Here is a 22830-nt window from a genome sequence, read left to right on the forward strand (position 1 = left end):
TTGTATGCATGCTGCTGCTCAGATCACTCCCTGGCAGATCTTTGACATGACGTGGATCAAAGAGGGAAGAAAAGCAGCGGGTGGTTGGAAGGGGGGGTCAGTAAGTGTAAGTGAAGACATGGAGAGCAAAGAACACGGCTAGTGAAGCTCAACATGCTGCAGAGGGATGGAAGGGGAAGCGTGAAGCGGGGAGTTGGACACCAGTGTGTGTGGATCCCCTTGTGTCAATGCGAGCGAGCGTGTGTGCAGGACATAGAGCGAGTGGATCTATTGCGACACAGAACACACTCCAGTGGCTGCGATTGAAGTATGGGCCAATTAACACGAGGAGCATTGAGCTCCAGCTGCACTCTTCTCTTCTTTCCTAAGCTCACCAACAATTCCATCTCTCCCTCGCATATCTCGTGTCGTCGTCGTCGTCGTTTTGAGCGCCAAAGCTGTGGAGGAAGAAATTACTGTCGAGTTGAAGAAAAGACCAAAGGGAGAACATTGTGAGGCTTTACCTCAAACAAGAAAACGAGAAGCAATTTGTCACGGTCGTGCGACTCGTTCCGACAGGTTTGTGCGATACCACAAACTTGTTTTGAACGACATCTCTCGCCCGTTGAGACCACTTTGAAACATCTAATTAAAATAATGCTAAACCGGAAGGTCACGTTAACCGTCATTTGCCGAGAGGATGTTCGTTATCCTGTTTATGTTTCATAATAGGGAGGTGGAGGTGAAATGTGAACATTTGCATTGCAATAAAAGATTCATCAAGGCATCAAGTCTTTGATTTGACGTCGAAGTGAATGAAGTTCGGAGACCGGTAACAGAACCTGTTAAACCTGTAAGTCTTAATAACAGTCAATGTATGTATACATTATATGGAAAAAAATGTTCTGGGTAAAAAAAAAACCTTCAGTTGTTTTTTTTTTGTGGTGGAACTTGGGCCCCTTCTCCTAAATGTACTGCTGGTGATACATATTTTATTATTTTTTTGTTGGATTCCCGATTAAACATCCCACGAGAACCCGTTGCCAGAAGACATGGACTGCGCTGTCTTCACACTTCCAACAAGGCCGACGTGGGCGCACATCGGCGTCCCCCGAGAATGAAATACCGCGACGAGCCCCAACACTTAACGACCCGCGGCTTGCTACAGTCGCCAATATATCTCCTTCAAATTATACGACGTACCATATTTCTGCTGCTGTTCTTCCCGCCGTTGCTGCTACATCCTCCAGCGTACAAAAAAAAAAAACCCTACAAATGTCTGTTTTTTTTTTCTCTTTCCTTCGTTATCACATTTCCCCTATTCTCGTGTCTCCACACACCTCTATTTTTTTCTTACTCGCCTCACTCGCTTCTTTTTTCTGGGACTCCAGACACACACACACAGTCCCGTCACTCAAAATATGAGTTGTGTATTTATTTAGGCAGAACACGTAGACGCCGCTCTCGATAATCAATCGCCTTTTTTTCCATGCGTCTCACCTCACATTTGGTCCCATCGCCATGCCTCTTTTTTTTTTTTTGTTCTCTCCTCTCCTCAAGCGCATCCTTGCTCCAATACGGGGTCAGATGAGCCATATTTTACCCATTTTCTCATTTTGCGCTTCCCACCCGAAAGACCGACGAGGGTCAAGGAACCATCAGAGCACAGCGAGGAGAAAGGGTCGGAGTCAGATGAAGATGGAGGGAGAATCGTAGAGAGGATGAAGGCCCTGAAAATGGAGGCAGGATGAGGGAGGGAGACTGGCTTTTCGGGGGACGGCGGGAATCGGGAAAGTGGGAAGAAAATAGAGGCAGGGCAGTTGGCGTGGCGAGAAAATTGAAAAGGATGCGATGCGTTTTTGAACCCCGTTATCTCCCGGGTGGTGATTAGCACGCCGCTACCGTTTAGCGGCTCTGCGGGCAGTCGGTGGTCGCGCATTCGTCTTGTGTGCACATCCCAACGTGCGTGCTTGCAGCTGTGAGGGTGCCTCTGCTGATCTTAATTGTTGTTATCATTCATGCAGCACAATAACCACCTCCGCCTCCATCCTTGCCTCCGCCTGCCATTAGCGCGCTCGCCCTGCTTCCCTCGAAAGGCCCGATACTATTTTCCCTCCTCATATTGTTCCTTCGCAGCCTGCTACCGAAATAGCAACAATTTCAGCGTTTTGCCTTTCTTCACTTTTCCTTCCCCGATATGCGGTCGGTATTCCTCGTCACGTTTGCTACGGTGGCGCGTTGTGAATTTGGTAGCTTGACTTTCAATAGAAATAAATCCGATTTATTCTGCCCTTTAATAGGGCAGCTATCAAATTACAATTGTGGACATCCTATGAAAAGGTAGCACACAACTATGCCGTGTGCATAATCTGGAGCAGTTCAGAATGTACAGTGACTCAACCGAATCGAATCGTAATCCCACCGAATCGAATCAAACCACTCAACAATTGAATCGTCCTTGAATCGTATCGAGATAAACGTTTGGAATCGTCTTATTGGAGTGACGCTGCAGCCGTTTTGTTGGTTTGAAATGTTTTCAAAGTCTTCTGTTAGTGTTTGAATGTTGTTGTGAGTAATTGTTGTAGTAATATGAGTAAGCTACTTTAATTTTTCCTCATTTCTCCTGAATGTCGTTAGCTGTTGTTTGTAAATGCTTTTAGGTGTCGTGTCTTTGCTTGAGTTGCCTTTCTTTATTAATTCAAGAATATAAATGAGTACGATTTCATAGAACAAATACTAGAATGCAGAGTGTGAATGTAGGTCGCTGCTGCTACGAATGTTTTGGAAAACTGGTCCTGACCGCTCACCGCTGCCTTGCTGGCATTTTGGTCAATCTCACCTCTGTGCAATCTCTGATCACTTCCCCTCTCCTCCTGTCTGTTTTTCTCCCGCCAACCTTCTTCTCGTCTAATTATTTTACTCTATTGATCTCGTTTAATGTCCTCTCTGGTGGATATTGGAGGAAAAAGCATTTGGGACTAACTTAATCTCTCTTGTTTCTTCTTCTCCGCCGCCGACTCTCTCTTTCAGGCACCCTCTCTTTGTGCCGTACGTGTTTGCCTCCCCCCTCGGCGGGTTGCCATGGTGGCCATACCGACTCTCTCTCTCCTCCTGGTGCTGGCGGAGTGGAGAGGCCCGGCGGACGCCTCCCCGCATCTGCTGCTGCGGCCCAGCCCGCGGGAGCGCGAGGCGGGGGCAATGATGAACTTCAACATCGCCGTCATCCACGCCGGCGCCACCGTGCAAGCCGAGGCGGCCCTGGCCGGGCTGGCGGGACGGGCGCTGTACCCCGGCTTCGGCCGGGTGTACGGCTCCCTGGGGGAGAGCGTGGTCACCCAGTGGGGCTCCGCCAACGTCATCTGGCTACAGGTTGGAGAACGTCGCTCCGCTCATTCGGGATGACAATGAGCGGCCATTGTTGGCGACCATTCATTAACCCAGATGAATGGGAGCGCGGCACCGCGGCGCTTTTCAGAACGAGCCGCTCGGCTCTTTGACAAAAACCCCGTATTGTTCACCTCATGCATATTACACGCGCCCTCCATATCTGTAACACAAAGTCAAGGCGCACCGATGTCATCCGCTAACACTTTCTGTCTGTGTTCGCCCATCACTTCCTCCCCTTCTTCCTCAAGGTGAACGACAGCAGCCCTAAGACGGTGCTGTCCCAGCTGTGTGAGCTGCTGGCTGCGCGGCCCCTACAGGGTCTGGTCTATGAAGAGGAGAGACCCCCGCGCACGGCCTGGGGTCCGCTGGCCCCTATGCTGGAGTTTGTGTCGGCGCAAACGGGACTGCCCATAGTGGCTGTAGGAGGGGGAGCGGGGCTGGGGAGGATGCCACAGGTAGGAGAAGGGGGGGCGGGGATTGGGTTTGGGGTATGTGTGGGGGAAGGAGGAGAGTTGGGGGGGGTTCACTCGCAGTGCAGGCAAGTATAAACTGTGTCTGTTGTCAATTGAGGCGCCGTGGTTTGACAATCCAAATAACAACAGAAGGGGACAGCGGCTTACGTAACCACGGCTACCGGGAATGTCACAATATTGCGTATGCGCTCGCTCGCTGAAGACGACAGTGTTTTGGGGCGAACGCTCGAAGCTGAAGGTCAGCCTCGCTGCAACTCGCCAGCGTTTGGTCTGTAAATGGCACCAACTGGGCCGTCTGCGATGTTCCGGGTGGGAGGAAGGCATCGAGCGGACGTGACTGGATGTGTGCGCAGAAAATCTTCGCGCTGATGGGTCACTTGCTTCTCACCAATCACAAGTACCAAAGAGTGAGAGAAAGGCCCATGGCAAGTCGTTTGAGCACGTCTTCGATATTCTGGTCTTTGTCTTCACCGGATTGGACAGAGTGACATCGTAAAGTTCCTCTTGGTGCCGTCACTCTGAAGTGGACGACGTACGCCCGCTCCAGATTGGCAGCCAGCTGGTTGTTTTTCGCTTGTCTTTTTTTTTCTGGTTTAAAGTCGCATGTGATCGGTCAAGATGTATGGTGGCATCTGTGTTTGGGTGCCAAGCAGAAGGGAGAAGGAAGTAGGAGGTTTAAGACGAGCAGCACACAAACTGGAACGAGGGAGTAACAAATACATCGAGAGCTGTGCTACATAACACTGAGTGTCAAATAATAATAATCGAAGATAATCGGCATTTAGACATGTACTTCAGGGAGAGGGGGCAAGATAGAAAAAAATAAATAAACGTGCTATTGTGTCCAATGTAATAGAGTTGTGAGAAAAACAATTTCATTTTAGGCGTTTCATAGTTTTTTTTAAATAACTTGACGATTAATCAGTAATGTGTCATTTTTTTCTGCCAAAAATTGTCACCTGCCTCAAAAACTCCATATCAGCCAAGCGCTAGTGGTTTGTTTATATTTTACAGTGTATTTTTAGTAGGAGTGTATATAAACGTTAAAACCAATATAATTTGGTCCTTAATTAAATGACGCTACCCAAAAATCGAGAGCCAAAATTCCCATTGATGTCGTTCATGAGCCTTAAGCCGGATATCAAGGAGATCTCGTAAATGCTCAAACGACTTTCCTTTGTGGCCTGCATGTGCGCTTTGCCAGTGAATTAAATTGCAGCACTTTTGATGAACTTCCTTGAAAGCTGCACTGTAGACTAAAACCCCCACCCCCCTTGCCGCCGACATACTTTTTTTAGAAACACTCCCATCTGGACTTCACGGGCATGTGCGCGACAATCCAAGATGTTTTAGCCCTGCAGCTGCACCGGCTCCATTAAAACTTCAAGCCTTGCGACGCCTCGGCGTTGTGCATAAATAAACCCCTTCAGTCTCGAGACGAAACGCTTTCAAGTGATATCCCGGCGCATCGCGGTCGTGTTTTAGCCACAGTTTTACACCAGGCGAGAACTTTTTGCTTACTTTTGAAAGTTTTTTTTTTTTTTTTTAACCAAGTCTGCTGCTGTCTTCCTTCAAATCAGGAATCGGGTTCCATCTTTCTCCAGTTCAGCTCCTCCACGGCCCTCCAACTGGAGGTCATATTTGAGGTTTTGGAGGAATACGACTGGACCGCCTTCTCCGTGGTGTCCACGCGTCACCACGGTTACCAGGAGTTCCTGTCGGTGGTGGAGGGCCTGACGGACGGCTCGTTCATCGGCTGGGAGAAGAAGAGCGTGGTCGTCCTGAACGTGACCGACGACCCCGGCGGGGCGCGCACGCGCAGGCTGCTGAAGGAGAACGAGGCGCAGGTGAGACAGGGGGGAGCGAGGGGGGGGGAAATGGGGGAGGAAAGGGGAGGAAGTGCAGCGACTGTCACTGAAAGGGGGGGGGCCCCCTCAGTGGCAGGCGGCCTCCGGCTTTTTCCTTCCTTCTTGGTCTCTCCCTCGGTCCCTTGGCGTGGCGCTCTCTCTCTCTCTCTCCCCCCTCTCTCCTCTATCCCTCTGTTCTGCTCTCCCCTCATCATCCGACACATTCACAGTTCAACGGCGCAACAAAAGCCATAAGTCGTTCTGACGGATTTCTGGACGCTTTGCGGCACGAGGCGCTCGATCAAAAATTATAGTGTACACGCTGCTCAAGATTTAACACGCTGGCTGTTGCCTTGTCCCCGGTTAGAACGTGATTGGTGAGAAGGGGAGGAGTTGAAATTCAAACAATAATAGAGCTAGAATGGGATGTTTGAAAAGTAATGCAAAATTCAGTCGGAAAAACTTCAAGACAGTAATTGTAATCCTTGCCCTAAGAGATACAAGATTGTGATTTGCGATTGGGATGCCCGTACATAAAACTACAGAGGGATTTTCTTTTTCATCTGCATATCGCACAAGTTACTTAATTCCCTGATCTTTATCAGTTTTTTTTTTCTTATTATGCAGAAAGTTGGAGGTGTACTGTTTGACATTTGCAACACTTTTGATAATACCGGGATCTTCAAACTTTCTCTTTCTCCGAAAAGTAGAATGTGTGATAAAATGAGGGCCTGATTGATAAAGATGCCGAAAATATATCTTTAATCTATTTGAATCTATTCAATCTATTTTAATGTAATCTATTTGAATCTTATTTAATCTATAATAATTTCTATCTATTTGGAAAAAAATCGAATCGAATCGAATCTATTTAAATCTATTTTAATATAATCTATTTTTATTTTATTTACTGTATAATAATTTTAGTCTATTTTATCATAATCTAATCTATTTTAATCTAATCTAATCCATGGTAATGCCTGGCCAAGTACTAGAAATAGCGCATGTGCCATGCTACTCTTCTGGAATGCATACGTTGATGAAATTGAGCATCATGCATGTGAATGAAGGACCTTCTTTTATTTATTTATTTATCTCAGTGTCGCCTGCCCACCGCAAAGCGCATGTTCGTGGAAAACAGCCCAGTTCTAAACGTAATTCCGTGTTTAATGCTTCGTTTGATTTCCTAATCAATTCTCCGGAGATCATGTGCAGCTTAAACAGATGCGACATCATTCGACTTTTCAAAAGTATTTATACGGTCGAGATGATGGGCTCTTTGCTGAAAAGAAAAGTGCGGTGAAAAGTAATATCGGCAACACCATCTGGCTCAACTCTAACCTTGACCGGACAGACTCGCGCTTTTTGTCTCGGATCTCGTACGGCCGCCCAGACCGCCTTGTTCTTCTCTGAGCTACCATTTCTCAACTTGGGCCTCCATTCATCCTCCTTAAACTCCCTCTTTGACCTCACGCTACTCCTGCTTGAAATTACACCTGCACCTCTTCTACCTCCCCGTGTGCAGGAAACAAGATTGCATGCCTCCCTCCCACAGCCATTCTTTATTACTCCAGCCTGGTCCGCCGTCCCTCTGTGTCAGGGTCTCAATGTCATGGCTAATGTCCCGGCATGTGTGTGTTTGTGAAGGGCACGTGTTGGGTATTTCCAAGGCCGCACTTTGCTCGTGTCGGCGTTAATACAACACGCCGCCTGCCGACTTGCATCTTTGCGATGTCCTCCAGCTAATAACCGCTTGTGATCGTTTAGTGATGCCGTGTGAGTTTGCGTTACACGCTGGCCCCTCTCCGTTGCCGCCTCTTCCCGCCGCTTGCTTTTTATGCTAATGTCCATACCCCGGTCTCGGGATCAATTCTTACTTGAATGGCTCATGATTTATCTTTTGTTCCATTCCTCCCGCAGCTTCTGCCTCGTCGCTTTTTCCCTGGCTCCTCCGTTTTCCGTGTGTTTAGAACACAGCTTGTGCCCCTTCCCCTCCTCGTTCGGTCCCCCCTTCTGTATTTGAGCGTCGATTCCGCCGTCACTCTCATCCCCTGTTTAATTCGCCGGCGGTTAATTGGCATGCAGGCATGATTGTTTTGCCAAGCAAGCCATTACAGTTGATAATTCAATGAAGGCGCCGTTCTCAAAATGTGCTTTCAGTCTCTCTCTCTCTCTCTCTCTCTCTCTCTCTCTCTCTCTCTCTCTCTCTCTCTCTCTCTCCCCTTCGAACCCTTTACAGATCCCCTTTGGTCAATTTCCACCCTCCTACTGTCCAGCCCTCGAGCTCCTGTGCTCTTGCTGATTTTTTTTTTCCACCACTCTTGTCTTCTCATTAATGGCATTCTCAGCATCATCTCACTGTTTCTCTCTCCAGGCTGCAATTTGACCAAAGCGTGTCATTTTTTGTTCTTTTCTTTCCCCACAATCCTTCTCCCCGTTTTCATTGTCACAGGAATGAATCTCAGATGAGTTGATTCCATTCATTCGTTCGCTTTCTGAGTCGTTTATTTTTTTCAGACTACGAGGCTCACCTGGCGCAGGGTGGATTTTTGAGAAGTGCGTCCTATAGTCGGAAAAATATGACAATGCACCTGCTTGAGTCTTATCGCATCACTTTACCGCTGTCTCTCTTCCTGTTCTCACCTTTGTTATCTCTCAATACGGCCTTGCCTATCTAAGCTCCTCCCCCCCTCCCGTTCAGGTGCACCTCTGCTCTAGCTCTGTCTTTCTCCCTTACCTCTCCAACCCTGTCTCTCTCCATGTCTCCCCTGTCCCCTCCTTATCTCACTAGCTGGTATGTGTGTGTATGTGTGTGTGTCCGCCCTCCTCCCCGCTCCCTCCCCCCGCTTTCCGGCCATCCCGCAGGTCCGCCTGCTGTACTGTTCCCAGGAGGAGGCCGAGCTGGTCTTCCGAGCGGCCTGGGCGGCGGGTCAGGCCGGGGCCTCGCACATGTGGTTCGCCGTGGGCCCGGCGCTCTCAGGTTTAGGCATGGAGAGCCTGCCCAGGGCTCTGTTTGCCGTGCGGCCGCAGGGATGGAAGGACGAACCCCGCCGGAGGATCGCCCGAGGCGTGTCGGTGCTGACGCACGGCGCCGTGGCCATGCGCAAGGATTACGGGACCACGGGCGGACCCAATTTTGTCACCAACTGCGCAACGGATGCCAATCAGACCCAGAGAATGCGGGGCAGGATGAGGTGAGAGAATTTCAGAGCCGCCTCGCATCAGTTCATAACAGCCAAAATTAACCGGGCATCTGTAGCAAGCAGACCACGTCTCATGTTTATTAATGACCCTCGTTAATATATTCCTCATCGCCTCTGCAAAGAGACAGCGGCGCACTCTAACAGGTAGTCCAAGTGGCCACGCTTCTCATCTTCGTTCATTTTTAATGCCAATCATGGCAGCTCCTTATAGAAAGCACAAACATCGCATTGTATGGCTGGATGAGGCGGCAAAATGAGCCAAGATGTCATTTAGTATCTTATTTGCCGAGACATTTGAAATTAATTGCAAAGCAAGTATGGCTTTTAAATGGGAACGATTCATAGATTGCTCTCATTTGCTTATGAACTACGTCCAGTCACAGATGATGCTAGGGTTGTCGTTTTTTTATTTGCACCGCTGCCGTCCGGAACTACGGGCCGTCGCTCCACCGTGCCGCTCTTAACGCTAACAGACAATTAAAACGTCCGTCTGGCGGGATTATCTGACAAAAGAACTTATTAGTCGCTTCACGGTTCAAATCCTGCGTGTTATTATTTGAGCGTAGATGTCATGTCGTGTTTGCTTTTAGAATCTTACCATTTCTTCCTGTGTCCCGCTTCTTCGTCCGCACAGGTACTTCAGCAACATCACGCTGGGTGGCCGCGATTACTCCTTCGACGCTGACGGATACCTGGCCAACCCCTTCCTGGATGTCATTTCCTGGACACCTGGGACTGGATGGGAAGATGTAAGGACATGACATCAGTTTTATTAGATTGGTTTGTTTTATATTGCACTGGCACGAGAGGAACTCGCTAACTTGAGAGCTGACATTCCCCCGAGGCTCCTCTTGGCCGGTAGATGGGCGGCGAGCTTATCAGTGGCGTCATCTCCTCGCTTAGGAATTTGAATTAGACAGAACTGATTTGTAAACTGTGGCTAATAACGGGAAGATTTTTTTTCTTGGGTGTGTGAGGTAGCTATCTAGCTAGCTTGCTAGCTAACTGCAGTCTTTAGTAGCAATCGCAAACTTTTCCGTCTGTCCTCACTGTTTGGATATCAGTCTTTTCCGTACTTCATCGACTATTTACAAACATGTATGATGGCTTTCAAAACCAATATCTGGATTCACTTGATGGGGTCTTTAAGTCAGAAAGAAAGAGAGAGAGCAGCAGCAGCAGCTTTAATTGCAGTGAATTTGGCATCAGTGCGTTGTTGCTGCGAGGGCATGAAAGCAGGCTGAGGAGAATTTGTGCTGATGTTCTTGTGTGTTTATTTCCTCTCATGCGGGATGAACAAATCTGTGCACGCAGCGTTGGCATGTGGAGACATAAACCTGACAGTGAAAATCGTAAAGGTCGCAGGGGTTTACGTTCACGTAAAGTTCAATAGTCCTCTGAGTGCTCGAGGCGCTGGAGAGACGTCGGCTGCATCTTTGGACTTTGGTTTCTCCGAAGGTGCGCTCAGGCTGTCAGAAAAGTTGACTTTTTGATCATTTGGTACAACGAAACCTGAAACGGTAAGGCCCAATTTGTGGCAGGTCGACCTCATTTTGTTCGACTTTAATTTGGAAATTGATTTAGTCCATTCCAAGGTTAAACTGACACCATAAAACCTTGATTAAGTGAGCAGGCAATTTGAGAGAAACATTTTAATCTTCTTAACAGCCATACAGGCATAAAAAATAACCGCTGTAATATTAGTATGGTAAAGCCCTCTTTAAATTGTTAATTTGTTATCCTTGATGATCACATGAGAACGGAGGAATCATAAAAGTTGCACACGTGACTAAAAAAAACGTACTGTAGAAAATATTTCAGCTGCCCGCGATAACATGAATATCAGCTTGCTGCAGCCATCACTCTTTGATTTTTCTCTGAGTGACATGCGTGCACTCGCAGCCGACGACGAGGCGCTCTAAAACTGCCACGGCGGCGAACCATCTGAAAGGGAAGATGCAAGTTCAGTATCGCAGATAACCACTGAAGGCACTGTTTCAAAGTGGAGGAGAGGTTTTAGCCACGCCAGAAAAAAATCAGGACCTTTTTTTTGCACGACTGACCTTTGGACTATTGTCGTTTGAAGGCTTCACACATTTGACACACTCCGCTTGAATTGAAAAAAAAAATTTGCTCAGTAGCATTAGCTCCGGCCCAAAATAATTAAATGGCTGTCCTTAGGTGCTGACAAATCATTTATGCTCCAAATGTTGTCGTGTTCATCCTGTTGGTGGCGTGAGAATGATGACGGTCATCAGTAAGCCTCACATTGCGGCGCTTCACTTATGCGAGAGTCGTATTCCGGTGCGCAATGCACCTTTCTTTAAATCGATAAGAAAACAAATTGCGGCGCTGTAGTCATAAATATGACCAAGACGTATCTTTCCTCAAGGTTCATTTTGAAAGAAATAAAAGAATCAGTAGGGCAGTTGATTGTTCTCATCTGTTGGCTGTCTTCCATTTCAAATGAAATTTAAATGGCTGTGCGTCTTCGCCGACCTTCTACATGGCTGCCGTTTCTTTTACAAAAGCCGCGTCATGTTTCCGCTTCCAGTGTGAAGGCCGTTTTTTTTTTTTTTTTTTTTTGTCAGCTCCTGTGTACAAAATCAAAAATGTCGTCACTATCACGAGATGAGCCAAAGACTATCCAGTACAGTTTCCACGCACAAATAAACACATTGGAGGCTGCTCCCAACAGCCCCCAGAGTCCGGTCACCGCGTGCGGTCACCTGCTGACATCCCTGAAATCCCTTTCAATTAGATGCTCCTACGCAGGTCCTTCGACTCAAACCAAGGGTACCATACCCGCCCACGCATGCACAAATCCTCGACACACACACACACGCGTGTGCACGCAATCTGTATGCGCGCTCCCTCCCACTGCGCACAAACACACGGAAAAAAAAAAAAAAGCGGATAAGACCCCCGTATCTGCCGACTATGCACATCCACACTGCTGAATATTTAATGGCGGCTTTACAATGACTGCACCATTACCTACAAGCCCAGGAGCGTCTTGGCTCGGCCGACGAAGGGTTATCGTGCGTTGGCGAGGTTTCGTCAAGCTACGGAAAAAAAGCGCACAGATGCTCCGTGACTTTTACGCAACGTTAATGAACATTTACGCTCAGCACATCAAAAAGACAGAAGGTCTAGTACTTCACAGTAACAAAATAGCAAACTTGTGCTGGTTTTTAAGAAACCGCTAACAGCTGTTAGTGAAGGGTATTTAGACTTTAAGCCATTTTACAATGATACACACGGGTTGTTTCATTATTTATTCTTTTCCCGATCATATTTCCCCAAATAACAAGTCTCGAGCGCATAGATTTCCGTGCAGGCTGGGACTTGATTCAACGCCTGTTGCGCGACTGTGGATGAGGCGCGCGAGCTGTCAGTGTAGCGGGCTCCTCTTCCTCTCGCTGTCAATGTTTGACTTCGACAGTCTGCGCAAATCTGCCAGGCTCTGCTCAACCCACTCAAGCAACCACTGCAAACTCCGTCCCTGCGATATTCATGTATTCTTCTGTATGCGTCCCTCAGCCTACTGTACATAAGCAAATTTTGGGAGGAGGAGTGGATGTCGCCTTAGTCATGCTTGTCGCAACGCGTAAAGGTGACTTTTATCATCAGGTGAATGCGCCCCGATTGTCAAGACTGGATGCGCTTGTGCAACGCGTTATACGAGACAATAAAAAAAAGGCAAAGAAAAATGCAGATTTCACACGTTTTCAAACCAACTGAGCAAAAGGAAAACAAGGGCATCGATGAATCTTAACGCCAGCTCTGTGGCGGATATGCATTGAGAGCAGACCGCCGCCCGCAGGCATAAAAAGGCATCCATCAAACCGAGGCAAATTGACAAGGATGGAGATTTTTTTTTTTTTCCTGCCGCTGAGCCACGCTCATTTCTTTTGCGCAGCGGTCGAGCGGAACCGAATACATTTACACTGGCTGTAAAAGTACAGATTCTCTAGCTGATTATGGCTGGCAATCAGCCCGAGCCAACACTCAAATACAGTCCGACTTAAGGCCAAAGTTATTCAAGAGCCGTTTAGCAAACGCAATAGGCTGTTTAAAAAAAAAAAGAAAGATTCAAATTCTTTGAGCAAAACTGAACATTTTACATCACACGCAGTTATTCCCGCTGGAAGCACAAACCCATATTAGAGCCCGAGTGGAACTGGACTGATTTGACGGGATGATTTTATTTTGCTAGTTCTTCACATTTATTGGGTTTTACACTGCTCAAAAGTATCGGGCTTGGTGTTTAGTTAGTGAATTAATGTAATTTAGTGTGATATGTAAAATGTAGTAATTCTCTAAGAGACCGCTAGTGTTGCAACGGCTCCCTCTAGTGGTACGTGAAGGAATTGCTGCTGAAGTACAGTTCGGTTGTATTTAACTTAACTTTAAGATTACAGTTGTATTTAATCTTAAAAAAACTGTTTATGTTTAATTCATCTTTGTTGTGCAATAATTGGAGTATATTTGTATTTCACTCCCAATATTTAAACATTGTGAAGCTGTATGAAATTACTATTACATTTTCTTCACATCGATATCGCTAAAAAACACAAACTTCTCGAATCTTCATTTAAATGTTTCAAATGCGTAGCTGAGGCCAACATGCCATTGTGCCCAAGAACAAAGCAAGACATGAGTCAGAGCACGGCACGGCGGGTGCTTGCTAATGGCTCATACAGGCTTAACGCATGTTGTCCCCTGTAGCTCCTTTGCTCCAACTATGATTGAAGTGTTAGATTTTAATTGCGGCAGATCCATTTTTAATGATGCATGGGCTCGGGGCTTACACACTTTATCCAATTCTCACATATTGCAAAGCAATATGTTGCTGGTATGCCAGTCAACAACAACAACAAAAAAATCGAAGAGTCCAAAACGAAAGTTGTTTACTTGAGCATACATCAGCGAGTGTGTCCACCAGAAGGAATTTCTCGCGCCGTCATATATGCCACATTTTACTCTCATGTATCAATGGATGACATGCTGGACAAATGCGGATCACGAGCTCGCTGCTATCAATCCGCGTAGCCTTTGCTCGTGCATGAATTTGCCAGGTAATTGCTCCCGTCCGGCGTAACACAGCATAACAATTATAATTTAGAGCCTCGCGTTTGTACGTACGGCGAATGAGCCACAGTATAATGGAAACCACCGGCACTGCCATGCCTGCAGTAAATAGTACCTTTATGGGGATAATAACGTTCTTTTTTTTTATTGAGTCTGTCACAGAGATGGTCATTAATCTCGGTGGCCATTTTGTGGCTGTGCTAGTTCATTTTAGCGGCATGAAATGAACCACGACGGTTGACGTTGTGTCTCCGTTTCATTGCGCTTCTCTGTCTTCCCCAGGTAGGCTCGTGGGAGAACGGCGTCCTGAGATTGCGCTACCCGGCCTGGTCTCGCTACGGGCCTTTCCTCAAACCTCCGGATGACGCACAGCACCTGCACGTGGTCACGCTGGAGGAACGTCCGTTCGTCATTGTGGAGCTGGCCGACGCGGCGTCCGGAACTTGCATCCGAGACTCTGTGCCCTGCCGGCGGCCCCTCAATGTCAGGTTTGATGGCTTTTTTACGAAGCGATCCTTCGACAAACAAAAGCAGCCGATTGAGGAATTATACAATTGATTGTGTTCTGGGAACAATTTAATGTAGCTGTATTTGCAATCCCCTACGTGGCTGGAAAGCAAATTGCACTGTCTGGTTCCTGAGCCATCAAGATGCCCTCCAACATCAGTCACCTCCCCAAATGGTGGCCTTTTTTCCGCTTGACCGTAATCAATATCGAGCGTCTCTCCCGAAGAATGACTCGGAGGATTTTGGAACAGTTGCACGTGGCCACGATGACACGCTATAGTTCATCACGTCCCGAAGGCGTGACGTGCCTATCCGTCAATTCGCTCTCACTTTTAACTTCAAAATCTTTCCTTTGACTGGTTTACAGCGCTAATCACGAGGGAGCGGCTCCCGTCAAGCAATGCTGCAAGGGCTTCTGCATCGACATCCTCAAGAGACTGGCCAAGATCGTCGGGTTCACCTACGACCTTTACCTCGTGACCAACGGGAAGCACGGCAAGAAAATTGACGGCGTTTGGAACGGCATGATCGGAGAGGCGAGTATTTGCGCCTGCCGGCTTGTTTACTCGCACTTCCTGACGTCAGCTTTGGTAGGAGACTCAAGATGATTAGCCTAATGAGGCTACATTTAAATCTTGCTAGTGGTTTTAAAAACGTACAATTTCCCCTGAGTTTGATGTTTCTCCTCAAAGCCCACAGCATTTTTTTCTCCGGCTGACCTCTCGTCGTCGCAGCTTTAAGAACGTTCCTACCGTGCTCTTTCTGACTTGAACCCCGGCCACGGCTGTCCATCAAATTTATTTTCACACACAAAAGGGCAGAGCAAATGTTGTCTCAGACTGACGTGTGCCTTTTGATCAGATGTTCCAAAGCCTGCCATTCTTTGATCAGGTAATCCAGACTTGGCAAAGTTGAGGGGGAGGGCGCCCGACGTTCCGCTTGCCTTCATTTTTCAACTGATTTGCTCTGAAGATTGGATGTGCCATGTCTAATGTAGATTAGCACTTCACTTGTACAATCAGCTGACTTTCAGGGTTTCTTTTTTCCTAAACGGCGGCTGAGAGGAGACAGACTCATTCAGTATGCTAAAGAGATGCGGGGGAGACACATGTTCTGTATTTGTACCATATTGTGCACTGAATACATGAACATTTTACAGGTCTGCAAATGGTCAGTGTGGAATCCTAATTAAAGAAGATCAGATGAAGAATTTCTTTGTGGTTGGTTCCCATCCCACTTTTAGGTGGTGTACAAGCGAGCGGACATGGCCATTGGCTCTCTGACTATCAACGAGGAGAGGTCCGAGGTTGTGGATTTCTCCGTCCCTTTTGTGGAAACGGGAATCAGTGTCATGGTCTCCCGTAGTAACGGAACTGTATCACCATCTGCTTTCCTAGGTAAGAGCCCTATTTTATCTGAGCTATAGAAACGTGTTTATATTGTTGAGCTAGCGAAAAATGCTGACTCTAAATGCTCAAGTTCACACTGTCAAAGTATTTATGACCTTCTGGAGATTTTTTTTTAATCTCTTTTATTATTTTTTATTATTATTTTTCATTATTATTTTTATTATTATTTTTCTATTTATTTATTTATTTATTTATTTATTTATTTATTTACTGGAGTGTGTGTTTGCCCCCAAAGAGCCGTACAGCCCAGCAGTGTGGGTGATGATGTTCGTCATGTGCCTGACCGTTGTGGCTGTGACTGTCTTCATCTTTGAGTTCTTCAGTCCCGTGGGCTACAACCGCAGTCTCCAAAATGGCAAGAGTGAGTGATGAGTCCGTTTGCTCTGTTTTTCCCTGCCTGATAGATGGATGAGTGTGAAGGCACTCCGTCACTGTCGCCACACAGATCAAACGGACAAATAGTGAGCACACGACTGGGTTGGGGTTTGGAGCTACTACTGAAGCTAACCTCGGGAAAATTCTCATTAATAATGGAACCATTTTTTGTTTTGTTTTCCCACAATGAAATGGATGAGAAGGCTCAACTCCTTAACTGGTACTCCTAAAGGTGCTACAATACCTTTGAGGTTCCATGACTGTGACGTCAAAGTTGTGATATTCACTGGCGGCGCTAGGATTTTCTTTTCTTGGGGGGGCAAGGATATCTCAGGGGCCCATAAAACATTTTTTTATAGACTTTTCCAAACCCAGGGATGAGTTGAAATGTAGGGAAAAATTAATATATAAAAAAAAAACTTCAGAAAATACAAAAAATGTAATTATCAAGCGTCTCCTAGCGCACGCGTGTATTCTGAGCTAACTTTCTCTCATTGCCAAAAAGATGCCAGAAGCGAATAAATACAGCTGTTATATTTCCGCGCCACAGGAGCTGATGTAAGTTGACAACTTTTAAGAAGGATACGAAAAAAAAAAGGCACCTGCTTAGTATTTAAAAATTTATTTCCCTCAGTGGCTCCATGTGCCATTGTTGCTGATTTCCTTTTCCACCTTCACTTTTTGAGTGAGCTGTCACAGAGAGTTACGTTTTATAGTCGGTGGCGGCGGCGGCGGCGTGCTTCCTTGATGCTCCTGCACAGCGGGCGCTCAGCATCTTGGCGCACGAGGAAATATGAGCGGTGTCATTTCGGAGCATGGGTAGCGTGTCGAGGGTGATTGTTGCAAAGCACGCTTGACTTAAATGTAATATGCTGCCCCCTATTGAGCCGGAGTGCCAAACATAAATCACCCGATTGTACAAATCAACCACGAGCGGCGGGCAAAGAGGCGCTCGTCAAATTGCATCTGAGTTTGTCTAACATGGAAGAGGGCCATCTATTATTCAACGCTGCACTTTGTACTCCCGTGTGCTTTTTTAAAATGTCTCCGATGCGAGTCTTCTCACCGCACGATTGCTTGACTTTGGGTAGATTTAACGGAGTCATCCCGCTTCTTCCTCACAACAGCTTGAATACGACGCGCCGTGAGATTACGTTTATTGGTAACATCATGTCGCAGCTGTCCCCGCAAGTCACGCTCGGTGACTTACAGGATGAGCTTTGCTGTCAATATGCTCGCTCAATATTTTTTAAAAATACGGCCCAGACATTTTACACATCATTCGCTGAGATATTTTACAAGCATTTCTCTTTCTTTCCCTCAGAGGCCGGAGGCTCGACTTTCACCATCGGAAAATCTGTGTGGCTTTTATGGGCTATTGTCTTCAATAACTCGGTGCCGGTGGAGAACCCCAGAGGAACGACCAGCAAGATCATGGTGCTGATCTGGGCCTTTTTTGCTGTCATCTTCTTGGCCTCGTACACCGCCAACCTGGCGGCCTTCATGATCCAGGAGGAGTACATCGACACCGTGTCGGGGCTCTCGGACAAGAAGGTACTGACTTCGTTGCTTGAATGCCAATGATGCTAATGCTAACGTACTGGGGGAAAAAAAAAAAAAAAGCAAATTGAAGTCGTAAGGGAGTCCAATCCCATGAATCTAAACGTTGAAATTGATTACAACGGAGAGTGTGAAGAAAAGGATCAAATTGAACATCACGCTATTACCACACTTCTGGAATACTTAAAAAGCACTTGTGAGTCCGATAAAAATCCACAGCTTGACCTTTTTTTCCCCCCCTGCGCTCAACAACTTAGTCTGCGAAAGGGGGGGACAGAAATGGGTCAGACAGATTGGTGCACAGCCTGAGGTGTCTGATGGCCCTTTCGTCGCCTTCAGTTTCAGCATCCCGAGGAGCAGTACCCACCGCTGAAGTTTGGCACCGTGCCCAACGGCAGCACGGAAAAAAACATCCGCTCCAACTACCCAGACATGCACCAGTATATGGGCAAATACAACCAGAGAGGAGTGGAAGACGCCATTCTCAACCTCAAGACCGGGTTGGTTTCCTCCAACATTCCGCATCAGTTTGCTCCATCAAATTTTTTCGCCTCATAATCACATTTTTCCTCCAGAAAGATTAGCGCTCTTTATTTGTTACTTTGGGGACGCGTTGAAACACTTCTGGCTAGTAATTGTGTTCCTCGCACATATTAAAGATGGGGAATATATTTCAGTTGCCGTGGCGACCGACTTGACTCGCTCGCTTCCCCCCTACCGGATCCACAAAATTGCCTCGATTCTTAACCTAAAAGTCTTCACGTGTCCTTAATTACACGATGATGGTTTCCTCACATCAAAACATGGCAAAAGACACAAATGGGAATCCGTGTTATTATTGCTGCTAAGTTGAGTTTCTTTGATTAGTAGTAGATTTATGTCAGCAAATTTTAGTGTAGAGTATTACGGGCTAGTAAAGAATCCGAGCCCACCGACAATGAGCGGCAAAGACACCATGGGGATGCTCGTCTCTATTATGCCAGCGTGTTAAAACACACAAACAAGTTCAAACAGAAATAAAATCAAAGCAGATACTCAACTGGCTTGCTTAGATTTACAAAGAAATCCAAAGAGAAGGAAAATTAAATTGCCGGTGAATAATTAAGGAAGGTCCCTGATTAAAAACAAGAAAGAAACAAATGGGAGTAGACAAGAATGACAGGAAAATCAATCAAATCAATCATTCAAATCGTTTTGAAGTCAAATGTGAGCACACCCACAACGGTGCAGCCCCCCCTCACCAAATGACTACAACTCAAAAACTTGTCAGCCTGCCAGCGCAACGTTACGTTTTGACCACCATGACCAACATTAGCACAGCACCTACTCCCCCCCCCCCCCCCCCCCCCCCCGGGGCAGCCATATTTGTTTTGCGTAATCCCTGTTTATTTGATCCCAAAGCTGTCATGGTTCTTGGCGCCCGGAAGCCGCGTCAGCTCAGACATAACTCAACGTTGTGTGTGGCGCTTTAAATAATTGAAACTATTGCCGCTGCTGTTTTGTCTCTTGCTTCCATTCCAGCTTCTTCGCAACCGAATCTCGATCGTTCATCTCCCATCTTCACCTCCATTTTGGTCTTTTCTCTTTCTCACTGTGTGTATTTAAACTTCCTAATCCTCGGTGCTCTCGCCCGTGTCTTTCCCCCCCTGAAGTGTGTAAATCTTTTTCCTCCACTCTCTCTATTTCGCCTTCTTGTCAGCGGGCTCTTCACTTCGTATAAATCCTCTCTCCCCCCCTCTCTGCCTCCCACACATCCATTTCCCTCATTTCTGCGTCATTTTTATTCTTCTTGTTTTTGCTCTCAAACTGGTTTTTGCTTTTTCACCCATTTGACATGCGTGGACTGAACTTTTTAATCCGCTACTATCATTCTATTCCCTCACACTGCAAACTCCCTTCCCAATTAGTTAATTACTACCAATTTGTTGCCAAGATGTATGAAATAAATCGGAATATTTGACTGTGATTCCGCTCGGTAACCGTTTCATCCCTACTCGCCTCTGCCAATCCCCTCGTTCCTCGATTAAATGATGAATGCATTTTTTTTTTCTTTGATCCCTTCACAGAAAACTCGATGCTTTTATTTACGATGCTGCGGTATTGAACTACATGGCCAGGAAGGACGAAGGTTGTAAGGTACGAAGCCAGCACAGCGGACATAAATAGAGAGATGTTGACATATATACTCAGCTTGTCCTTTCTTTTTTTTTTTTGGGTCTCTCCCTCCAATCCAAGGTGATGACCATAGGCTCGGGGAAGGTTTTTGCCACCACAGGCTACGGTATCGCCCTGCACAAAAATTCACGCTGGAAACGTCCTCTTGACCTGGCTCTTCTGCAGCTGGTGGGAGATGGTGAGAATGACGGCGAGGAAATCATTTCCGTATTGTTCAGACTATAAGGCACACTTCAAATGCTTTCCATTTCCTTTCCACAGAGCGCCTTAGAATTATGTCGATTTGAAGTTTAGCTCATTTGATGGACTGATTTGTTTTCCCATTCATTGAGATTGTGCCTTATATTCCCAAAAGGTTGCTAGAGATAAAGGTAGGTCATAGGTGTCAAACTCAAGGCCCGGGGGTCAGATACGGCTCGCCACATCAATTTACGTGGCTCGCAAAGACATATTGTGCATCGATTTCGTGTGTCAATTCTAAAATTACAAATTGTCTTCACTTTTAAAAACATAGATAGATTGCTATGACCATTCAATTTTTTTTAAATCTTTGACTACGACGACAAAAATGAGTTTGACACGCGTGAGGTAGATGTGAGCACGCAGGAGGTTCGATGATGGACAGCATGTGGATGTTAGACGATGCTTGTAAGGTGTTTTGCTCAGGACAAGGGGAATAATGGTGTGTAGGAGAGTGGATGGTGGGAAGAGAGATGCCTAAAAGGTCTCTTGACTGTCAGGCAGTGAGTGGGAAACAAAACTGGGATTGGCACCAAGAGGAATATTGAAATGATTGCTTGAGTAACACTGTTCTTTGCTTTTGTGCTCTGAATCACAAAACGCTCTTTCCCCGCTCGGGAAGGTGCAAAAAAAAAAAAAGATCTGTCCGTGTCGAAAAGGCTCATCACGACTCAAGTGGTGATTTTACTCTTGTTGCAGATTAGCTGACGCTGTCATAGACGGACGGGGTGGGTGGGTGGGGGGCTGCAAGTGGGAAAGAAAATGATGAAAGTCTACGGACGTGGGTGACTCAAGATGGCAATAAGGATCAGATATTATAAGTCGGTTGATTGTCAAAACAGAAGCTCAGGAGATTTATAGAAAAATTGTGCCCAATTCGGAAACTATAAATATAGGTGACATTGGAGTGAAACGGGGAAGGGGCAAAAATTTGGAAACATTATTACAGTCCTCTTTGTCTGCTGCAAACTGTATTTGGGATTATGGAAGGCATCTTGTGCCCGCGATAGAGAAAATCAATTTTGCAATCAGCGCACAAATGCTGGATTGTCATTTTACATTGTCCGCCACACGCATTTCTTGTCACAATGCTCAGCTTTCCCAAATCAGCTTTGCTTATGGCGCCAAGGCAGACGAAGGCCTTTAGTTGTTTCTGGCATGCGGACACTTTAGCTGCTTATAGTGCCGCTTTGGTGCCAAGATCTATTAAATAAGGTTGGCCACTGCTGCCAAATAACTGGACCGGGAGAGGAGGAAAATAGAGAGCACAGAGTAGCTTGACATGCAGGAGATGCTCCTTCTCTCCGTTTTTTTTTTTTTGTTTTGTTTTAGTCGATTTTTTTTTTTTGTGTGTGTGTTTTGAGGCACAGAAAACTTAGCTTTAGAAAAGTTGAGCTTAGGCTGCTTGTAAAAAAAGGTCCAAAACTTGAAATTACAATACAAATGTGCTGGAGTGTCTCTTTATTTTAAATGTCTGATATTGTTTGAAGTATTTATATGTACTCGTAGATACAGTTTAGAAATGAGAAATAACCAAGCAACTGACTGGCTAAACCAAAATTTAAAAAGTCTGCACACCACCGCTTTTGCAATATGAAAAAAATAAGGCTACAATCTCAACATAAGTTAAAGGTCACGTTAATCGGGAAAATTTAGGAATAACTTGTCTTTGGACAGGGATGTGAAGACTTTTTATACCACCATATGTGTGGTCATATCGCAAAATTTTCATTGACTATGGAAAATAATCGTTTTTGACAATACGGCCACTTACTCGAGTAATCGACGAATATGCCGATTCCTCGTGTGGAATTTTCTTGCTATGTTTCAGTATGCACCTGCGCTTATCGACTCTCGGGGTGCTGTTGAATTAGACGAAGGCTTTATTGGAGTGGATTACTAAAGAAGCGGATTACCTTGGAGGAAAGGGACCCGACACCCTCAGCCGGGCTAAGACGTGTCACCGGGTTACATCATCACCGAAGTGTGCCGTATCATTTTCCACGCTGAGCTTTGTTTTGTCAAGCCAAAGAATGCTTTTGATCTTCCTATCGCTGCCTCCGGTGCGCGCCGTCTATTGATCTTGCTACATCTCGTTTCCCGATAGAAATGCCGACTCTGCACTCTTGTCAGCCCCCATTTCCATTTTTCAAAATATTCTATTTTATTTTTTTATTTTTTTCACTAAGTACTAAAACGCTGTGGAAAGTGAGTTTGGAGCTTTTTTTTGCTGGCTGGCTGTTTTTTCAGCGGGTTCCTATCAAGATATTTGACGTGTGATTATAGCACACAATGGTTTAGGTCACGCTTCGGAAGAGCTCGGCCTCTCCGGACATGTTTGGCAACATGCCGCATCTGGCTCGTACGCGGCAGCCGAGTGTGCGAGCGCACAAAAACAATTCTTTCTAAATAATTGGGTCCGTTCCCCAGCAGTTGGGCTTAAAATTGAGGCACTCTGCAATGTTTTCTTTATGAACTCTCGGCAGCTTACTTAGCCCAACCGTGCAGTAAACTGTACTCTCGGATATATCACGCTGTGGATTAAAATGACAATTCTTTATTGTTCCTTATAAAAATAAGA

The 22830-nt window shown here is 46.1% G+C and overlaps 1 protein-coding gene across 1 annotated transcript in view; it reads left to right on the plus strand.

Annotated features, from left to right (window-relative positions):
- The first annotated feature begins 3045 nt into the window (after positions 1 to 3045).
- grin2db (glutamate receptor, ionotropic, N-methyl D-aspartate 2D, b) overlaps positions 3046 to 22830 on the plus strand; it is a 28190-nt gene continuing 8405 nt past the window's right edge. The window contains exons 1-13 of the mRNA XM_085918679.1: positions 3046 to 3348; positions 3615 to 3821; positions 5420 to 5686; positions 8552 to 8880; positions 9524 to 9638; positions 14266 to 14471; positions 14858 to 15026; positions 15734 to 15887; positions 16135 to 16260; positions 17599 to 17828; positions 18174 to 18334; positions 19901 to 19970; positions 20070 to 20187. Coding sequence (XP_085774805.1) covers positions 3061 to 3348; positions 3615 to 3821; positions 5420 to 5686; positions 8552 to 8880; positions 9524 to 9638; positions 14266 to 14471; positions 14858 to 15026; positions 15734 to 15887; positions 16135 to 16260; positions 17599 to 17828; positions 18174 to 18334; positions 19901 to 19970; positions 20070 to 20187 — 2440 coding nt within the window. The 5' untranslated portion in view covers positions 3046 to 3060. The remainder of the gene's footprint in view (positions 3349 to 3614; positions 3822 to 5419; positions 5687 to 8551; positions 8881 to 9523; positions 9639 to 14265; positions 14472 to 14857; positions 15027 to 15733; positions 15888 to 16134; positions 16261 to 17598; positions 17829 to 18173; positions 18335 to 19900; positions 19971 to 20069; positions 20188 to 22830) is intronic.

Source organism: Syngnathus leptorhynchus, chromosome 8 (genome assembly GCF_054491065.1).
Source record: "Syngnathus leptorhynchus isolate UIUO chromosome 8, UIUO_Slep, whole genome shotgun sequence".
Lineage (NCBI taxonomy): Eukaryota > Metazoa > Chordata > Actinopteri > Syngnathiformes > Syngnathidae > Syngnathus > Syngnathus leptorhynchus.